This window comes from Haliotis asinina, chromosome 2 (assembly GCF_037392515.1).
Source record: "Haliotis asinina isolate JCU_RB_2024 chromosome 2, JCU_Hal_asi_v2, whole genome shotgun sequence".
Taxonomy (NCBI): domain Eukaryota; kingdom Metazoa; phylum Mollusca; class Gastropoda; order Lepetellida; family Haliotidae; genus Haliotis; species Haliotis asinina.
In genome coordinates, this window is record NC_090281.1 from 44,104,509 (window position 1) to 44,125,461 (window position 20,953).

At 36.7% G+C, this 20,953-nt stretch overlaps 1 protein-coding gene across 2 annotated transcripts in view; it reads left to right on the plus strand.

Annotated features, from left to right (window-relative positions):
* LOC137272552 (zinc finger MYND domain-containing protein 19-like) overlaps positions 1-20,953 on the plus strand; it is a 36,472-nt gene that overhangs the window by 6,918 nt on the left and 8,601 nt on the right. For both annotated transcript variants that reach the window (XM_067804938.1, XM_067804939.1), the window contains exon 2: positions 14,565-14,624. In XM_067804938.1, the coding sequence (XP_067661039.1) occupies positions 14,565-14,624 (60 nt within the window). The remainder of the gene's footprint in view (positions 1-14,564; positions 14,625-20,953) is intronic.

Here is a 20,953-nt window from a genome sequence, read left to right on the forward strand (position 1 = left end):
CTAACTAAAGATTGGATGATATGGTAGGGCTTCCCTTTTGCCTCAACTCTGTTGGGTGTGGCAGCTATAGTCTTGCCATAAATACAGGCGATAACCTGATCCACTTGCTTAACCCGAGGCAGCTGTTTATGTTGCTCATTGAGCAACAGCAGTACCACGTAAGGTGACCTTTACTGTTCAAGATGAGATGTCAGGGAATGGTAGTACCTTTGGGGAAGATATAGTAGTGTTGTTGTTTATAGGCGATTGGAAGAATAAGGCTATTGAGTTTGAATATTTTTCTTTTGAAATATTGTAGTGTAATAATAGATTACTCGAAACACACTCTCCTTAGACACTGACTTCAAGTAACTGTTGGTTTTGTGATATTGTATATGTGGAGCATTGCAGATTTATAGATAGATGTGGATTTTAGGATGGGTGGGGTGGGGATTTGTGAGATTCACAGACTGACATATTTGCAGATATACAGACATACATATTTGCATATTCACAGACGGACATATTTGCTGATTCACAGATGGACATATTTGCAGATATACAGACAAACATATTTGCAGATTTACAGAGATATCTGCACATTAATAGACAGACATATTTGCAGAATCACAGACAGACATATTTGCAGGTTCACAGCTGACATTTTTGCATATTCACAGACGAACAATTTGCAGATTTACTGACATATTTGCAGATTTACAGACAGTCAATAATGCAGATTCACAGACCTGTGGTATTTAATTCAAGGAATCCCCGTAGATTTTAGCATTATGTTAATGGCAAGAGCCCACTGACTAGCAAGCCTAATTTCCACAACTGTTCAAACGAACACCCACAAATTCACCTACAGGCCCATCCTAACGGAGATACATGTAAGTCTGCCACCTTATGTGTCAGTTGACACATGTGCATGAAGACACCATTCCAGAAAAGGATGTTAAAACTTTAGCAGACGGACAGCCCCTGATCAGTCCTGCCTGGTGGTGTTCAGCATGTTGCCAGTTCCTGAAATGGTGTGGTGGTGATATGATCTCGCACTACCATCCAAAGTGACGGTGTAGTTCTGAACTCAGACAGGTACATTGAACGACAGGTGGGCAGTGTTTAGCCATGCTATCGGAGAATGAGTTATACACTCAAGGAGTGCTCCTTTAAACATTTGCCCAAGTTTGCTATTTGTAGAGTTTTGCTTATTTCTCTAGAGAGGTTGATATGGGTTATATATCGCTGAACATCTGCAGTCCGTACCATGTAGCCATCAATTGGATGTCGTTTCATTACCTTACTTAACAAAATAAATGTCCCGGCGTCTATTCAAGTTGGCTTGTAAGTGATCTCTGCAGGGATCCACCTTCAGCCATGCTTGTCACAGTCGACAGCAGCAGAAACCTTTTTGGTTTTAATTAAATTTTGAATTCTGCAGATGTAACTGAAGAGGACTTAGAAGTTGAAAGTTTGCAAATTGATTGAAGCAGAGTTGGAATGAACATAATTAACTCACTGCCTTTTGAAATGTTAGGTATTCTTTGTGTAATGAAATAACTGCTTATGGCTCCTAGATAATGAAGCAGTTTAAGTTCTGTTGGCTGTTCAATATGTCGGTATATGTCTTTCCAGCAGATGAGAAGCATATTGTCTCAACATCCCTTGTCATTGTGTACATGTTCCAAATAATTGTTGCCATGGTAACACAATACCTTAGTTTGACATAATTGAATATGTTGACATATGGGGGGGTGCATAATTATGTTCATAAATACAATTTGAGATTTTCTTTCACATGCACACATGCTGACTTGCACATGCACACATGAGCATGAACATTGCGCTGTGAGTAGAATTTATCTTGGACATGATGTGATGTGAAATTCTCATTTCCTGCAGTGTGTAAATTACATGATTAATGATCCACTCTATGCACAATGTGACATATAACATGAAACCATGTTCAAGTTGACAGGATAGGTAAAAGGTTGCTTTTAAATTTTTAGTTTTTCAGCTGATTAGCCATTAAATTTTGAGTGATTGAGTTGGGTTTGGTATAATGCTGCCTACAGCAGTGATGCAGGTGGCATGTCAGTCACTCATTGTTGTTGTTTAACTCCTCAGCTATATGGACCAGACAATCCACTGACTGAGATTGCCACTTCTCCCCCCATAAAGCTTAAAGGGTGGTGAGGAGACATGGGGTAGCCAAATGATTAAAATATTTGCATGTCATTGCTGAGGGCCTGTTTGATTCCCCATGGGGGTACAACGTGTGAAGCCCATTTCAGGTGGGGAATATTGCTAAAAGCGGTGTAAAACTTAACACTAAAGAGCGGTGAATACCAGATCTGGCAACAATGTTTGAAACCAATCCCTTACACATTGCCTCTTCACCTCCCACATGTATTACTATTTCTTAGCCTTTTATCAGCTTATAAATGCAAAATGTTATTGGTTGAGAGCAAAATAGATGATAAGTTTGCTTATCAAGCCAAAGGCTTGAGCTTTAGGAAATTGTTTAATAGCCATTCTTTTAAACATGGGTTCCTTAGAGCAGCTCGCTGACATATTAAGTTTTCTTTGCATTCAAACTTCATCTCAAATTTTGTCAAGATCAGGTTTTCTTTTCATCCATTGCCAACATTTCTTTGCGTATTCTAACAAGCGCGTTTCACCTGTGCTCTCAGGTTTTATGAATTTTGTTTGTTCCAGCAAGTATATCTATTTTCACACTATACCCCACCCATTTAATCAGCCTGCTTCATAGCTGTGGTTTGCTTTGTCTTATCTGAATAATCGTCAGAATTCATCGATGTTCATATCTTTGGTAATGCATTTTCTGTTCACAGCAAGAGCAGCTGGGATAGCCCCATGGTGAAGGGTCTTCTGATTTGGGTACAATATGTGAAGCCCATTTCAAGTGCTTGAATATTGCGAAAAGCGTCATAAAACAATACTCATTTGCTCATGTTCAGCGAACGTTTGTTCTACATTTTGCTTTGGGAGGTAAAGGGGTAAAATTGTTTGGGTCAGTGTAAGAAATCAAGACTGTATTTCAGTTTAAACCGTTACATTTGCTTCAAAGCAAGGCCTTATCTCAAACCTTATCCCATGTAACTATAACATTGATAAACATGTGACAGTGCCTCCTTATACCATTGTGTCCAAGCAACCTGGAGATAACATAGGGTAACTGCAATGGCGCCTAGGGAGCCGAGAGCATTAATCAATGTGGCTTGTGCCACGCTACGATTCACATCACTCTCTGTAAATGAGACACTTTACATCCACATGCACTATTTCAAAAAGAAATTGAATCACTAGAAATAAAATATTGTTACAATTTCATCAAAACCAAAGTATTTTGCTAACATTTTTCACATATTATTTGCCATAATTAGTGTGTTCATTGTGTTCTTAAAAGATTTCTTGAAAGTCTAAAGCAAAATCTTACAGGTCAAGGTAACACTTTTCAGAAGAAATATATTTCAGCATTCATAAACTGAATCATTTTGACAATAGTTTCATGGAAGTTAAACAGCGTTGCATATTTCCATAAAAATTCTGCAATATGCAGAAATGTAGGGTATGCTTTCTAAATATATGGGTATGTAGGTGGGTTGTACACACACACCCTCTGTACCTCCTCTGGATCCACCCCTGGTTGAAGGTGAATATGGTCCTTAATTTTTAAGTTTAGAATTTAGAAACAGTAGCAGAGCTGATACATATTAAAATGTTTAACGTAATTAATAAACACAAAATATCCACCAGTGCTGACAATATTATATGCTGATGAAATTACATGTGTAAATAAGCTGATGCGCATCACTTGTCATGTTCATGAACACTGCATTGTTTCAGTGTCAGCGAGCTGCAGTTTAGACAGCTTGTCTGTTGTTGGTGTTGACAATTCAGGCCCATAATTAGGCGGGTCGGTTCTATTGATTTTAGCCTCTAATATGTGCATTATTCTGTGTTGACATGCACGCATGGTTGATACGTAGGCTATGAGAGGCACTGTTTGAAATAGCTGCCAACAAGATCTGACTTTTTAATTGGGCTACTAACATTTCTTTGGAGCTGACTAGTTGAAAATTCTGGTCATTACATATATAATTCATAGGAAACCCATACCTTGTTTTGCCTGTCCCCTGACTGCTCTACAAGTACATGGGTGGACGGATAAACGGACAGACAGAAAAATGTGTTTTGAGCAATATATGTGAAAGTCTAGGAATGAAAACAAATGATAGCGTTTGGTTTCATGTCAGGTTTGCCATTGTTTAGAGTAATAGCCTCTGAAAGGTAGTTCTAGATATATAGGCTGTGGACAAATAATATAAACAATATCATGAGGGAATTTTGGTGCTTGCTTAAAAATATTGTGGTGAATAACAGTCAGTGCCAAACAAACACTGCAGGGAGATTTGACCTGAACTCGTTTTAATGCAGTTACTTTATACTTCATTGAAGATCCATCAGAACCCCGGTCATGTTCACAATCTTTAAATTTAACACATACACAGATAGCATTCAAACGTTGTCCCAACTCTGAATGCTATCTGGCTATATAAAAATATTCAAACTTGCAATGTTTGCAAAAATGTGTCTCATAGATAAGAAACATATCACATCAACAAGTTTTAAAAAAAATATCATTGTCTGAAATTTCAGTTCCAGTTCGACTTTTCAAAATGTTTACGTATTGTTAGTCGCACTTTTGGTATGACAAATCTTGTACCCACCCATGCAGTTGGTAACACTGCAAAGGGCACTGGAATATTTTGAAGGGTTATATATTTCATCTTAAAAATGGTTATGAGAAACAAACATTTCCATTTAGCCATTCCATCAGGATTCTGCTTCAGTGCATGCCCCAGATGAATTAAATCACCGTTGGTTTGATGTTGGAAACCTTCAGACAACATATAAAATAAACAATAGCATGAAAATATTGTATCCACATAATCAGTGACTTGAAAAGATGCATTCCTAATAACTTCAAACATTCACTGTGTATTTGCTGCAAACAGTAAATTTGAATTTGACCTGAATGAATATTTATAAGCAATGTAACAAATGTGTATATACATGTTTGGTTGTGGTATATATTTGCACCATTTCAAATTGAATAATGTATTTATGAGGTACATTCAAACAGACTACACCATTTTAATGTATTTCTGCTTTAAGAAAGTTTAAGAAAGATCGTGCTTGGTATTGTTGGTTGAAGACTGTAACAAGCAGGTTGAGTGATATGATGAATTTCTTGGAGTGGTAAACATGAAGCTTTTATTTATTCAGGCTCCCAATCACATAACCCTTTATATGTGATCTTGTTACACCTGTTCTGGCCTGTGCAGTTTATCAGTGACAAATGCATGATTGGCTACTGTGTCTATCTAATCAGTTTCATGCTCTTAGCATTGGAAATATGTGACATGCCTGAGGTGAAACTCGTCTGTTGCATGTCAGTTGCAAATATACCACTCTGTCAGTGTAGAAATCTGTCTTTGTATTTGTCTTGGAGAGTTTGCTGTTTGGAGAGTTTACCTAAGAGTCTATCAGTACTAACAAATACTTATGTAAACAATACATCATTAATGTAAATAGAGGTTGAGAAAACTGTGAAATGCATAAACAATTTCTATGTTCTCTTATAAGAACATGTATGAGACTTACCCTTCTAAAACTCACTGTCACTAGTGTATGTTTTTTCTCATCTTTGTTTTGCATGTGTAAACAATGAAAGGGAAATTAGCATCATGATGCATGATTTGACACTTAATATCCATTCATCAATGTAAATTCTGAAAAGTTAAAATGCGTAAACTTTCTTTTAGATATTTTCTGCTCTCGACAACCAACACAGACTGGACATTGCATTGTTAAGTTGATCAATTTTGTACATTCTATCTGCTATTAACAAGAGAAATGGACATATGTCATAGTGTATAAGGGCCAGCTGTTGTGTGTGATAACAACGTGTATTATCACCAACTGCACCAGCTGCAAGCTCCAGTCTGAGCAGGTCATGTGACCTGCCTTTGTTACGCAAATACCTGTATAGATACAACCAAGTTCTGATTATATTAGCTTGTACAGTACAGTTCAGACAGAATATGATATGAATAACATCCAGTAGCTATTGTTAAATGAATATAAACATGGACGTTTACCGTTACAGCCACAGTGGTAATGAATGAAATAAGACAATGTGATGGCTATGGTGCCCAGGAGACTGTACTGTTCATGTTTGAACTTCAGCTGAAAAGAATTTACAGTTCTGTGAAATTTCAACAGTAGTGATTTTGTATGGGGAAAAGTTTCGTGATTTTACAAATGTTTGTATTTAGTTGCATGAGTTGAATGATCCCAAGGGAGTAGAGTTTGATAAAAGAATGTCAGAAAAAACACATTCAATGATAAAGGGAACATTTCAGCTGTTTGAGCATGTGCCAGTTGCGTAGCTGTGTGTGCTATATAAATATCCTGTGATAAAAATAATAGTAGTTACAGATAAAACAAATGACCTGGAGAGGCCTCTATCAATCACATAATTCTTTAAGCAATGCCATTCTCTTGTATAATTTTGTTCACTCGTAGTGTAAGTATTTCTAAGTTCTCTTATACACTAACTTTTGTATATTATCATATTGGTGAATGTTTTAACTCTCAGTGCAAAATTGAGTAATTTGGGTGACTGGTAATAGTTAACTATGAGAATAATAATATTGGATGATAATAGCCATGATGATGATAATAATCATATTAATCCTCTTGTAAAGTGCTGTATGAAGTTGGGATTGTTGACGATGATGATGTTGAGGATGATGATGACGGCGACAGTGATAACAATTCTTTTGCAGGGTGTGATGTAACTGCTGCATTATTGTTAGCTACCCTGTCAATGGATCAGAGTGCACTTGCTATTCATTCTCAACTTGCTAGGGAGTATACAACCCTGACTGGCTGTTGGGTGCTAGAATGTTACCAAGAACATATGTCTTCAGCTGCTTGGTGCCTGCTGCTTGGTGAACTGACAGATATTTTGAATACAGCTGTGGCCCAAAGGGACCCATATGTTCTGCATATGCTTTAGTGATGGCCTGGACCAAAGCTGGAGAAACTCTCTGGATCCATGGTGCCGATGACCACGGTCGCCCTAGAGACCAACATTACTAACCTGATTTGTATACAGGCTCTGGTACCAGACAAAGTTAACGTGATGGACAGAATAGCATTTTGATCAGGCTGAATCAATCATCCAGTCACACAGAACCTAACTTTTCTTTAATAGTGTTTAAAAGTGTTCTGTTCTACTGTTACTCTGAAGATCTTTGTTTATCCTTCATACTGACTGTACAAGACTGAAGACATTACCCTTATGATATGGCCCCAAGTCAGAGCTAATATAGAGTATACTTGAGTCCAAGGTGAAGGGCATATGTTGTAGATTAATATCCGAATGGTTTCATGAAACAATGGTTTGCCAGTACTTGTTTGTAAATGTGGCAGTACTAAGCCAAACTCTTGTCTTCGTACCTCACTTTGGTGTTTGATAATTTCCTTCTGCAGGATCAGGACTTCATGAGATTCTCTGACAAACAGACATTGTGTCCTCTGTTGTTGTTAACTGATCTGACTGTCTGAACAGACCAATGCCTGAGTTATATTGGCAGCTTTAACCTCAGTTGTTCAAGACGCAGGTGCATAGGTATGTAGACCCCCACCATGGTGTGGTGGTTTGAGCTTCTGCCTAGAGAGCTGAAGATCCTGGGTTCAATCCCCAACCCTGTCATACCAAAAGACATTAAAATATGGTACTTGTTGATCCCTGCCTGGCTTGGAGTCAGTATAATTTGTCTGAATGGGGCATTCATACTTGACTGCTACGTGGAATTTCAGTGAGCTGGCACTATAAAACCAGCTTAAGACTGGGCTAGTACAAGCAGCCACACATACATATCATCACATGAGTGAAATATTCTTAAGTGTGATGTTAAACCCCATTTCATCTAAAATCAGTAAAATTTTACCAACATTATGAAAGTTATTTACCAAACCTAAATATTACATTGTGTATAAGTTAGGTATTGAGAATGGAACCAAACTGTTTATATTGCAACTGCAGGATACAAAACGTAGGGCATTTAGAATTGTTTCAATTTTATAAAAATTATGTTTCATATTTTACACGACTAAATGATTGGGAATGAACTTTACGCCGTGTCAGTGCATTTAAGCTTGTGCATAACACAGGTTAATATGAGGATCTGCGGCATATGGAAATTGTTATATTAAGCGGTAATTGGTCTGTGATTTACAGCTATTTTTGCCTCTATTTTCACTGATAGTGCATCTCATATAGTTTGTGTCAGTCTCTTGCTTATCATGGTAAACAGAATTACTCATTCTACTCCACATTTGATAAAGATGGTCTTCATCTCTGGAAGATACACAAGTGTAGAATGAAATAGAGTAACATATCTGATTATTCCTATTAAAAAATTGAGTGGTGCAACTCATTTACCAAAATATTTGTCCCTTTGATTATAAATCTTTCACCCATATTTCTTTTAAATTGTGATACACTTTCAAGGTGAAGCTTCTCATCGTTTCTGCATGGATACCTTTTTTGTCAGAAAGAGTCTCAAGAAAATGTTTTTAGGTTTTTATGAACTAATTAAACTATTAAGTGTTGGTGCTTGACAGTAGTTAATCATGATTTCAAGTGTAATAAACTGAATTTTGCTCATTGGAGACATCTTGTTTATGAACAGATTTGAAATGTCTGAACAGTTTTCTACTTTTCTTTGTAGTTTTTAGGAGTTACTATTCAAAAGCATACTTTATATCTGACACAAAACCTTTGGTACTTAAAAACAAAGGAGTCAGTTTTGGTGTAAAATTATAATTTCAAGATCATTGTTACTTTCTAATGTCTTACAAAAAAACCAAAACAAAACAAAAACCCAGAAGGAATATAACATACAAATGTTACATTTCACACAAGAGATTGAGAGAAAATATATTTGCGCTGAGTTTCACTCCTTCGTTGCTAGGATACACTTGTACGTAGTTAAGATTACTTAGGTCTAGTCTAGACGGCAAGTGTTAACGTCATTTCTCAAGTCAACTGATATTGTAGCAAGTCCTGTCTGAACAAGGCAAAAATGTTCACTGTCAACTTTTTTCACTTTAGTAAGATTCATTTTGCAGCAAGATTAAAAAAAAGTAATTGTTCAAATTAATGGCCACAAATCAATAAGAAGTACCATTCTTTTCATTTTTTTCACAATTTTGGAGTCTTAGACTAGTGTGTTTTGCAGTGGGATTGATGGAACTGAAAGTCAAATACAGGTCTTGAACTTATTATTCGTGTTCAAGGGAAACTGTGGCCCCGAGAGTAAATCCTTGAATAAATGCTTGTAAGGAATAAACGCAGTGTACAAGGACCCTCTGCCTTATACTAAATGCCTGCATTAGATGTAAGCATTACTATGTTAACTGTCTACAGGACCTGCCAAGTTAAATAAATGCAAGGTGTTTATTCAAGGATTTATGGTACATGGTACACAGGGGGTCTGCCATGCCCTGGATTCCCGAGAGTTCATCACCAAAGGCTTTGTAAGAGGAAACTTTGTATGTGAAGTATATCATGATATACTCTGATTTGCTGTCATTACCATTCCAATACCATCACTTCTCCTGATTAACCTGTTAGTCTTCATGACCAGTGTACGAAATAGCCACTGACCCACTACCTCGTGGCTAGTAAAAATCTGGTCAGCCTAGTAAATTTCTACTGGCAAATGAATTTTAGTTATTTAACTTGTTTGGTTATAACACTTTTTTCAGTCAGGCAAAGGTATAGCCCAATAAAATTTTTATTAATGATGAAACTTGTTTCTACTTTCAAATTTTCAGGCAAGTAAATTATTTTGTGGCCAGCTAACTTCCAGACACAGATAGGCCTAGCAAGATTTGTAAACTATTTTCCACGTTGATTATGACACTAATACTGAAGACAAGGACAGTTCTGCATTATTAAACTGTGAGTGAAACAGCATTCATAGCAAAGATGTCCGAACAGCAATGACTGAACTCTTTAAGAAACATGGTTATAAAATAAAATCAAGCAAGGTCTGTTTTGGTCTGAGAAGGTTTATACCAGCAGTGAACCCATTTGGTAGAGTTTAAAGTGTATTCTTTGACTATTCCTGATTCCATTCTTGCGGATTTCCTTGATCCAGGTTTGGTTGCATGAAATATACATCCAAACGTATCTGTGATATAGGCCAGCAATTTTGCCTGGAGTCCTTGGTAAAATGTTGCGGACAAAAGGTCCCCTCTGTTGTGATTTTGCGTCATTCAACATACTTTGTGTATTATTTGCGTCTTCCGCATGAAACGAAGTCAGCATGGCTTTTTGTTTTCCTTGCCATTTTGTGGAAGTTTCTGGCACCGTTGTTCTGCGTTGTATGTTATTCAACATTTGTCCAAGGTATTTACAGTGAATAAGGTGATGCAATGCAGATGGCCACTATCAACACTGAACAAGGCAGACATGTGCTACATACCTGGCCACTTATCTTGTCTCATTATCTCAGGTACGCAAAGAATAGACAGGTGTTACCATGACAAGACAAAAGATCCTATCGGTCAGCAGATGGTGAGGTCAAGGGTCAGCTGCACTGACCATTGTCCAGTAGTTGCTGCAAGAGGGATTAAGTCAAATGGGGTGTGATGGTAAAGGGCTTAGCGTTATCACTTGTTGGGGGGACATTAGTAACATTTTACACCCTCCATGAGGACAATGAATGTTAATGGTAATAATGGTCTTTGATTTAAGAGTTAATCCAGTGTTAACTTGTTTAGAATTCTGAAATGTTTCAATTGATTGTTTGGGTGAGAAATTCAAAACAATGATTATAGAATACCCCACCTATGGATGATGACATCATCATCATCAGATAAACCTTACAATTCAGAGACTGTGTTTCTGTTTTGCTACATGCATTTATTCCTCTTTTTCTTTATGCAAAAGCATAATTTTGAACAAATAAACATCAACTCAGTCTTATTTACATTAGTGACAAGTATAAATTTCTATTAAAAAAACGAAAAGAAACCAAGATGCTTATGTGATGTGTGAACATCAAAAGATGACCCATTTCCGTCACATCTTTTGTGTGCTTATGTGTCATTTTTGAGGCTTAACATTTCAAGGGCATGGCGTAGACCTGCTCCTCACAGGTAACAGAAGTTATTCTGTTCTTCATTTCATGCCAAAAAATGTTGTGAATGATTGCACAACATACATAACTTCCTTTGTGGCAAAGAAATTTAACTAAATCAATACGATTTGATAAATATATACATTTCTCCTGCTTATAATTACTGAGGTGTAATTTGGGAATACATTGTCTCTGCGTGGGAGAAAAGATGATGATTCTCGAGTCACGTCTTGACGCACATTGTGAACACACACAGATAACATTTGTAACTTCCCAGCATGCAGTGCAACAGGATCAATATATTTCTACTAAGGATTCAGCCGGAGTGAGCCACGTTGTGAGGTGTTCCAAATACCAGGGCAGCCCCCCTTGAAGAACAGCTACAAATATATTCATCCTGAAAGGTCCACGCTGGTGATTATCATCGTTATGACCTTTGCAGGATAAACCAGAGTTAATTACGTTAGTTTTACTTTTTTTTTTATGACATCTTACAAATTTATGCTGTCATTTAGGGGAGACAAGAATATTAACTGCAAACTTTTATCAGGAACACTGAAGGTGCTGATTGGATGCTCTTATGATTTCTTCATCTGAATAAATGGAATTTACATAGTTTGGTGGGTGGTTGAAGTGGAAAGGTTATTTGGGATAGATTATGTACTGGTACTTTGTTGGGTGGTTGAAGTGGAAAGGTTGATTGGGAGAGATTATGTACTGGTACTTTGGTGGGTGGTTGAAGTGGAAAGGTCTTTTTGGGGAAAATATGTACTGGTACTGTGGTGGGTGGTTGAAATGGAAAGGTTTTTTGGGGAAAATATGTACTGGTACTTTGGTGGGTGGTGGAAGTGGAAAGGTTGATTGGGAGAGATTATGTACTGGTACTTTGGTGGGTGGTTGAAGTGGAAAGGTCTTTTTGGGGAAAATATGTACTGGTACTGTGGTGGGTGGTTGAAGTGGAAAGGTTTTTGGGAGAAAATATGTACTGGTACTTTGGTGGGTGGTGGAAGTGGAAAGGTTTTTTTTGGGAAAATATGTACTGGTACTTTGGTGGGTGGTTGAAGTGGAAAGGTTGATTGGGATGGATCATGTACTGGTACTTTGGCTGGAGACATGTCTGATGGGGTGGGTTTTTAGGAAGGGGAGGTTGAAAGATGATGTAGACAGCGGAGAGAGTGGGAATGCAGGATATGATAGTGTTAAAAGGCTTGGGTTGGAGGATTGGCTGTTTCAAGGGAAAGAAGTGAAAAACTGGATGGAAAGAGGAAAATGAGAAAGAAGTGAAGGAAGTGGATGAACAGTGAGAAGAGGCTAGGGTGTTGGGGATGTAGGGGTAGATGAAAAGGACAGTGATGCAAGGTGGGGAAAGATAGAGGCAGTTCGAGAGAATGGAAACTGGGGATGAGAGATAGGAGGATGATGAACATGAGGATGGGATAAATACTACATGTACTACATTGTAAACAAGTGTCAATCATGTGATGGTTGGATTTCTAACAGATTTGTAAAGGTTAATTGATTCTACCTCACTTTCTCAATTAGCAGCTGATTGGTAAATTTGAAAATCAAACATAAATTGTACGATTTTGTACCAGTTTGTGCCAAGTTTGATTTTGTCCATCAATGCTAACAGCACTAACTTGGCCACACACAGGAAACATGGCTGTTTTCAGGCCCTCATCTCTGGCATGCAGCGAGTAAAATTGTAATTACCCGATGTCAAGAACAATGAGGGCAATTAGCCTGGCGTTCTGCCGTAAACGAGAGTGATTCATCATATGAGGTTTGAGTTATCACACTGGTGGGCAGTCGACCACGAATTGTAACCTGGCTTGAGAACCGTGTTGATAATGCATATGTGGGAATAGACTCTGATGTAGAGCTCGATCAGAACTCCCACTCTGACAATCAGAATATGAAGATGCGAGGCTGGATCGATTTACCCAGTTGTGCTTCGGTCATGCTCCAGGAAATTATTGAAATATTTTTGTAAGATTGCCAGGGTTTTTTGGTGATATATATAAATATATCACTTCCTGTCATCAGCAAGTGAAGACATTGTGACAGTTCAATTCTCCAGTCATGATGACTAGTCAATACTATGACGTTTTTGGTCGAGGCCTATTTTGGACTCTAATCTAACTGAACCGTTGGAAGTCACAGGGTCTCTCTTTCTTTTAAAGGAGTGTTGGGGCAGCCTTGTAGTTAAAGCATTCGTTCGTTATGCCAAAGACCCGGGTTTGATCCCCACATGGGTTTAATGCGTGATGCCCATTTCTCATGATACTGCAGTAAAATTGCTAAAGGCATGGTGAAACTAATGTCATTCACTGTCTTTTAAAAAATAATATTGTTTCAGCTCAAATACTTTATTTTTATCTGCTGTTCACTTCTGGACAGAACTAATAAATTATAATGTTCTGCATTGTGCTTTTAGTTATAAGCTTTAGTTATTTCGGGGACTAATCATTAGGTTTGCCATAGATCTAATCTGACCTCTGGAGAATGACCCTAAAAATATGAATGAAAAGACAACCCTTGCAAATCAAAAAGCACTCTTTTTAGATAACAACCCTAACATTGTCACAATCTTCTGAATCTAGAAAATATTGGTCTGCTTTGTCTCATTATTAAATGCCATAATTAAAAGAGATATACCCAATACATATAATATAGGCATATATATCTCAACCTAACTTGTCATAACAGCAACTTCATGAAATACTGGTCAATATGTCATTGCTTGTTAACACAATCAATACATCTTCTGTAGAAGCCTTGACTATCAGCTACTGAGTTGTTGTACCCATTTTGATTAGATACTATGTGTACTGAGCTATGAACTATAAACTTATTGCAAAACATGTACCAATGAAAAGAAATAAAGTTATTAAAGAAGAAAACAAAAAGTGTTCTGTCTTGAGTGGGTAACAGTACCAACATTCATTCAGACCTGAAAAGACCTGACGAATCAATGCCCTGAATTACACAGTAATGGAGTCTTTTGGGAATCAAGGAATTAATCTTTAAGTCTGTACCTTGATTGATGAATAATACTGAAACACTGGTGGAATATTTTATTAGTGTATTTGTGTGAAAGAATAAAGTCATTCTGACAAGAAAATATTTAGAACACCTTTGGTTCTTGGTTTTGGGATTGCCATTTGCATTCCTTTAGTTGAGGTGGCTTTTTATGGGTCTTAAATTCATTGCATGAAGTTGACAATATAGTTGTATCCAATGAACAGACCAAAACTGCCTTATTAGGCTGAGACAGTATCACCTTTGTCTTGTATGGTTTTACATATTTTTATTTGGATTGTTTTGTTTCAGACAAAGTATGCCCTTCTTGACGAGCGAGACATATCCTTGGTTGAACAATTTGTATTTGAGGTAAGTTATACATCTCTCAGACTAACTGGAGTCATTTTTAAACATATTAAATATGACTGCTGAATTATTTCAGACACAAACATTCAACAATGTGATCCAGTCTTATTGGGTCAGTATTTTGAGCAAGTTCTTGTGAAATTGTAGATATATGTAATTCTTTGGTATTTGTTATCAAATGAATTAAATTGTTCCCGGTCCTTCTAATTGAAAAGCAAGGCACTGTTATTGTCACTGTGTTATCTCCCTTGATTGTTACTATATCTGCAAATGATGACTTAACCTCGAGCTCATGACTTTGAGGTTACTGCCCCCAAAAGGAGGAAGGACAATGCATAGTGATATCTGATTGTTAACAAAATGAAGTACGGTTTGAAAGTGACAAAATTTTCTTTCACTTTCAAACTGTGCTTCATTTTGTTTAAATTGTAATGTACTGTAATGGCTAACAGGCTGGAGGGTGTGAAGCCTCTTTCTGGCATCCCTTGCCAAGATGTTGATTGGCTTTTGTTGAAAGCTGCATAAAATCATACTCTCACCCACTCGTTCCCTCATTCCCTCACTCATAACAATTCATTCTCCCATGCTGCAATGCAGTCATTTCATGCATCATGTGTGTGAGCAAAAAGTAAAGAGTAATGTTGGTGGCAAACACATGGTTTTTCTTGTGGGGGTGACTGGGCACCTAGGGAGACTCTTCCTATAATACTCAAAATACAGTTCTACTAGTACCAGTGCTGGTAAATGTTTACCAAATTTTAGCCCAAACATAAACATGGCTACTTGCATTCAGCCCCAGAGATGACATTAACTGCTCTGGTGTGTTTCAGTTGTGGCTTTATATTCTTACCTCCTTTTAACATTATTTGTATAATGATCTCTCCTGTATCTTTTATATAAAACCTTCATGTATATGTTGAGATAAAGTTATTAAAAATGTTGAAATAATAACCCATATACCTCTTGGCTTGAAGTGTGTTTCACACCCCTGTAGATATCTTCTTTGACTGCCATTTAGTTGGTGTGATGAACAACAAGGGCAGTTCTATGGATTTACAACAACTTTAATATACATGTAGACATAGTGATTGTTTTAAACCAAAGTAGCCAGAAATTCCAAATAACAAATCTAAATGTAATTTTGTGGTCCTTTGTTACATATTGCTTGAAAGATGAAAAACTGCCCTAAGGAACTTTAAGTAAATTTTGTTATTTTCTTATTAAAAAAGTGGGACTCTTCCCTTATCAGATATTGAATGACAGTTAGGAGACATATTTGTTGCATGTCTGCCCAAATCTTGAAGGAAGTAGTCATGAAGAATGTATCAGTTGAATGCATCATTTCTACATTCCATGCCCAGTAGATCAGCTTCATACCAAGGGATAAATGTGACGCCCTTGGAAGTTGGCTGGCAGTTTTGCCTTGAGGTCGACAGCGGTGGTATTTAGCTTTCTCCCTGCAGTACAATTGCTACGGAAACTACGCCCCTTTGAATCTGGTTTAAGTGAATGTGAGCTTTCTTGTGAGAGAGTCTTCATTCAGTATATATGTCCCCACCCTTTGAGGTGTGTTGCCTACATACAGTCTTGCAGCATCCTAATGGATCATCTGATGTGTTGAAGGTGGTCTATGGTTGTTCCAGAAGATATCACAGACTCAACTCATTGCAGACAGTTTGATCATTATCCTATAGTTGAATCAACTTGGGGAGAACAGGATGAATGTTAGAGTGTCACCTTCCTGGACTGGTTGAGCTGTATCTTAAGTTGATCGGATGTAGACTAAGCAATCAGTATATCTGTACAGTCTGTCTGAATTAGGGCGGTTGGAGACTGATGAAGGAGTTTGGTTCTTTAGTTTTGGTTCAACTGTATCTGATTTTGATGATACTGATTATCAATATTATCATAAATACATATTGGTGGATGTGGAAATGTTTGTACTAACATTGTTCCAGATAACAAGGAAGTGTTGACATTTTAGCAAAAAGGAGCAGTTCATAAGCAATTATTTGATTAAAAAATAAATGGTTGTGGTGGTTGGAAAAAAAATGATGGGGTTGAAATTAGTGTGTCTTGAGATTGGATTGGGGTTCGCTGCGGCACATGTGTGAGATTGTGCAGACCATCGATTTTTTTTTTATTTTCACTTTTGTTGGAAGAGTCTCATCCTTCAAGATATAATTCATGATATAATTCATGATTTGAGAATCTCTAGTCCCTAGTGTGGGAGCTTGTTTCATCAGTATTCCTTGTTTCAAGGAATGTCACATTTTCTGTGATGGAATAAACAGGGGGCACTGCGGTTGTTATCTTGTTTCTGAGGGAGCCTTTCTTGTACTAAATTGTTGAGGCAATAAAATAAGAAGCAAGAAAACAGTTGACTTTAAAGTAATTAAGTTTGGCCTTGTCTGCATCTTTTCTTCATCAGATTTTAAACAGATTCTTGAAGTTTCTTTTATCCTGTGGCTGATAGCTGCCTTAATAAGATAAAAATTGTTCAATTTTCTTGTAGCACCAAATATCAGTGAAAAAGAATAGGTTCCAAGTTTCTAATACCGATGAGATGCTGCTGGTTTGGCAGTGCAGTCCAGAGGTTAGTGTTCTCACTTGTCATGCGTGGGTTTGAGTCCTCATTTTATTCTCACTCTCTTTCTCTCATTTATGTATCGGTTAATTTCGAAGATGAAAGTGGAGAAAATGTTTCCACAAAATTATTAATTAGCAACAAACACTTACCTCACTATTGTAAAGAAATAACAGAGTGTTTTTGACTTGTCAGCACACTGAGTATCCTAATGGTTAGATCAATGGTTAGATAATGGATCCATCATTTTTGTAGACATTCACAACAATCTGCCATCATGATGATAAGGGTTACTGATGCCAGCTCTAAATATTGGCCAATGCCATCAGTTTGTAAGTGCATGGTAGTACATCCTTTTTTTCAAAACAGTCATGGATTACATGATAACTGAATGACATTGGATTGCAAATGTCAACCATCCTAAAATTGTCAATTCATTTGGGTTATTTTCTAAATTCTTTTTTTATTTCTATTTTTTGTATTGTATACACACACTTAAAATTATGGGTTTAATAGTTCAACTTGCAGCCAAAATTTTCTGACATGAAACATAGTAATTCAAATAGTTCCTCAAATGTTTACTTAAAAATGTTGTCATTGACCGTAATTGATAGAGGATGAAGATGAATACGGAAACAGCCATTAGGGAAACGCAACCTGTAATAGGGAAAGACTTTCACTTGATATCTGTAAAACATTAGCAGACTTGACAAATAAGATGCGCCAAGCCTGATAGTCATCTGCAAGTTCCCCCTAAAAGTGAACTCTCACACTGAAAGCTCTTGTATGGAAGTGTTCCCTTGGTGATTGAGAGGCGCTGTGTGCAAGGGAAGTCTGGTATTGCCTACCTTGGTTCCCCTGTAGTGCCAGGAAGTTTGGCCAGGTGGCTGGGCATTGTTTCCTTACATTAGTCAGATTGTGATTTGACTGTTTAACAAACACCTATAGTCAGTTAAGTGTGGGTACAGGAGACACCCTGGCTATAAAAGCACTGCTATTTTTTGTTTCTCTATGGAAAATAGTTCTTTCACGAAGATGGATTTAGAAGTGAAAACCTACATTTGTGTAGTCTGTTTAAAGTGAAAGCGTACCAATGAATTTCACTTTAAACAAAAAAGTAAATCGATTAACGTGAAATTAAGATTGTGAATCCTCATAATTTTACCTTCCCAACTGAACATTTAAATCTCAGAAGTTTATATTTAGTTGAGCATAAAAGATGTTTAACAAACGATCATAGCATAAATTTGGTATTACTGGTTTGTATCACAAGGGCATGCACATCGAAAAAATCATTGAGAACAACTAGGGTTGGTCTAAGTTAACACTTATCACATCCCACACAAGCATTTTCTTCAATGTTTCAACTGCTGTGCTTACCCCCTTGTAATACATACCAGTGATATCGATTTGAAACTATGGTCGTCTGTTAAACAAGTTTTATTCTTAGTTGAATCAAATTCTGAGATTTAGATAATCAGTTGGCAAGGTAAAATTATGAGGATTATCATATTACCCCATATGATGTACATTAATCACAGATGTAATTAAAGTAGTTATTTACGTAAACTACATATTACCCCATATGATATACATTAATCACAGATGTAATTAAAGTAGTTATTTACGTAAACTACATATTACCCCATATGATATACATTAATCACAGATGTAATTAAAGTAGTTATTTACGTAAACTACATATTACCCCATATGATATACATTAATCACAGATGTAATTAAAGTAGTTATTTACGTAAACTACATATTACCCCATATGATATACATTAATCACAGATGTAATTAAAGTAGTTATTTACGTAAACTACATATTACCCCATATGATATACATTAATCACAGATGTAATTAAAGTAGTTATTTACGTAAACTACATATTACCCCATATGATATACATTAATCACAGATGTAATTAAAGTAGTTATTTTTAAGTAAACTACATATTACCCCATATGATATACATTAATCACAGATGTAATTAAAGTAGTTATTTACGTAAACTACATATTACCCCATATGATATACATTAATCACAGATGTAATTAAAGTAGTTATTTACGTAAACTACATATTACCCCATGTGATATACATTAATCACAGATGTAATTAAAGTAGTTATTTACGTAAACTATCATCAAACTGTGTGTCATTTGTTTTCCTGGTTACATTCATCTTTACGTAGTAGAGCAGACACGTCAAAAGAGCATCACGTCAGTTAGCCCTGTGGGAGGATTCTTAATTTAGGTCACCGACTTTATTGTTTGTTTTCTGCCTTTGATTAATTGGAATTATTCTGAGAAAGTATTAGCATCTTAGAAAAATAATACAGTTTGCACTACCACCATATATATAGTGTAATAAGGCACACTTTCACCCTGAACTATTATTGTTAAAGCAAGAGGTTGCAAGCATTCTTGTGCTTTAACTATAATAGTTCAGGGTGAAAGTGTGCTTTATTACGCTATATATGTGGTTGCAGTGTAAACTGTATTTCTCAAACAGAAGATGTCATATACTAGACAACTGGCAAGAAGACAATGTCACTCTAAAGATATACATCGCTGACTAGTTAATTATTCCATCAGCCATGTTAATCTGGTTTGCCTGTAAAAGATGCATAATTGGCCTTAAGACAAGATTATGAGGCCTTGTAGGGTTAGCCATTTACATACATGGTACAGCTTGACCAACTCGGGAAGGCTAGCGATTTTTTTCTAAGATTAAGCAAAGATATTGTAGTTCAGTCAAGGTTGTTCTGCCAGGGGGTTCGTAGAAGCAATAATGTCATAAATATTGCCAAGTCTTAGCATCTTGGTTGTAAACCCAACCAAGATTGGAAATTCAAATTGCAAATCCACAACTAATTTTCTTAGCAGTTCTGATAAGGATTGGACGTAGATGGAACGTGCACAGTTGGACCTGTTCAGGAAGTCCAAAATAATGGACTAATGGGTGCTTTGCTGGAATCATGTAGAATTGGAGTCCACAGGTTCTGGAATTAAATCACTTGTAGAAGATTTTTGGTTTGTGCCAAAGTTGAAATCTGATAAAATTCCATTAAAGCAATGCTGTATTGGATCTTGTTTAGACGTTGATTATTTTTGTTGCCATTTGATTACAAGTTACTTGATATGAAATGGGTGTGGAGGATAGCTTTTGGAAAATGTTGGTTTTTAGCAATTATGGCAGTTTGTCAATCTCATGTGGCTTATGAAAAACATAGAGGTTGTAGTTTTTAGGACTAGATGAAGTAGATGGATATTTTTCCAAACATGATCATGTTTCAGTGTAAAAGCTTATAAGGCGTTCACTTGTCGTGGTGTTGTCCCTCCATCTGACATTGATGGAATATTATCAAAAATGGCATAAACATTTTGTACCTACTTACTTAGGACTAGGGTTCATTTTGCAAGCTCAAAATATTGTTTTATACCTAATTCTGATGTGCATTTCTCTGTAGAGAGTTGCCTCCCTATTGTGATCCATATTTCACTCCCACATCTTCCATGTTTCTGATCCCTATGTCCAAAGAAAACAAATCCAAAAAAGCAAGAACACAAAAACACACAACAAAACACTCCAACAAACCCCTACCCATAGTGTTCAGTAGAGTGTACAGTTAAACCAAGGTCACCTCATTGAAAGAGAAGGCCATTTCAACATGGCATTAAACCCTACTCACTCACTAGCCCATTAACTGATGGCAGTGCACCTTTAATGAAGTTT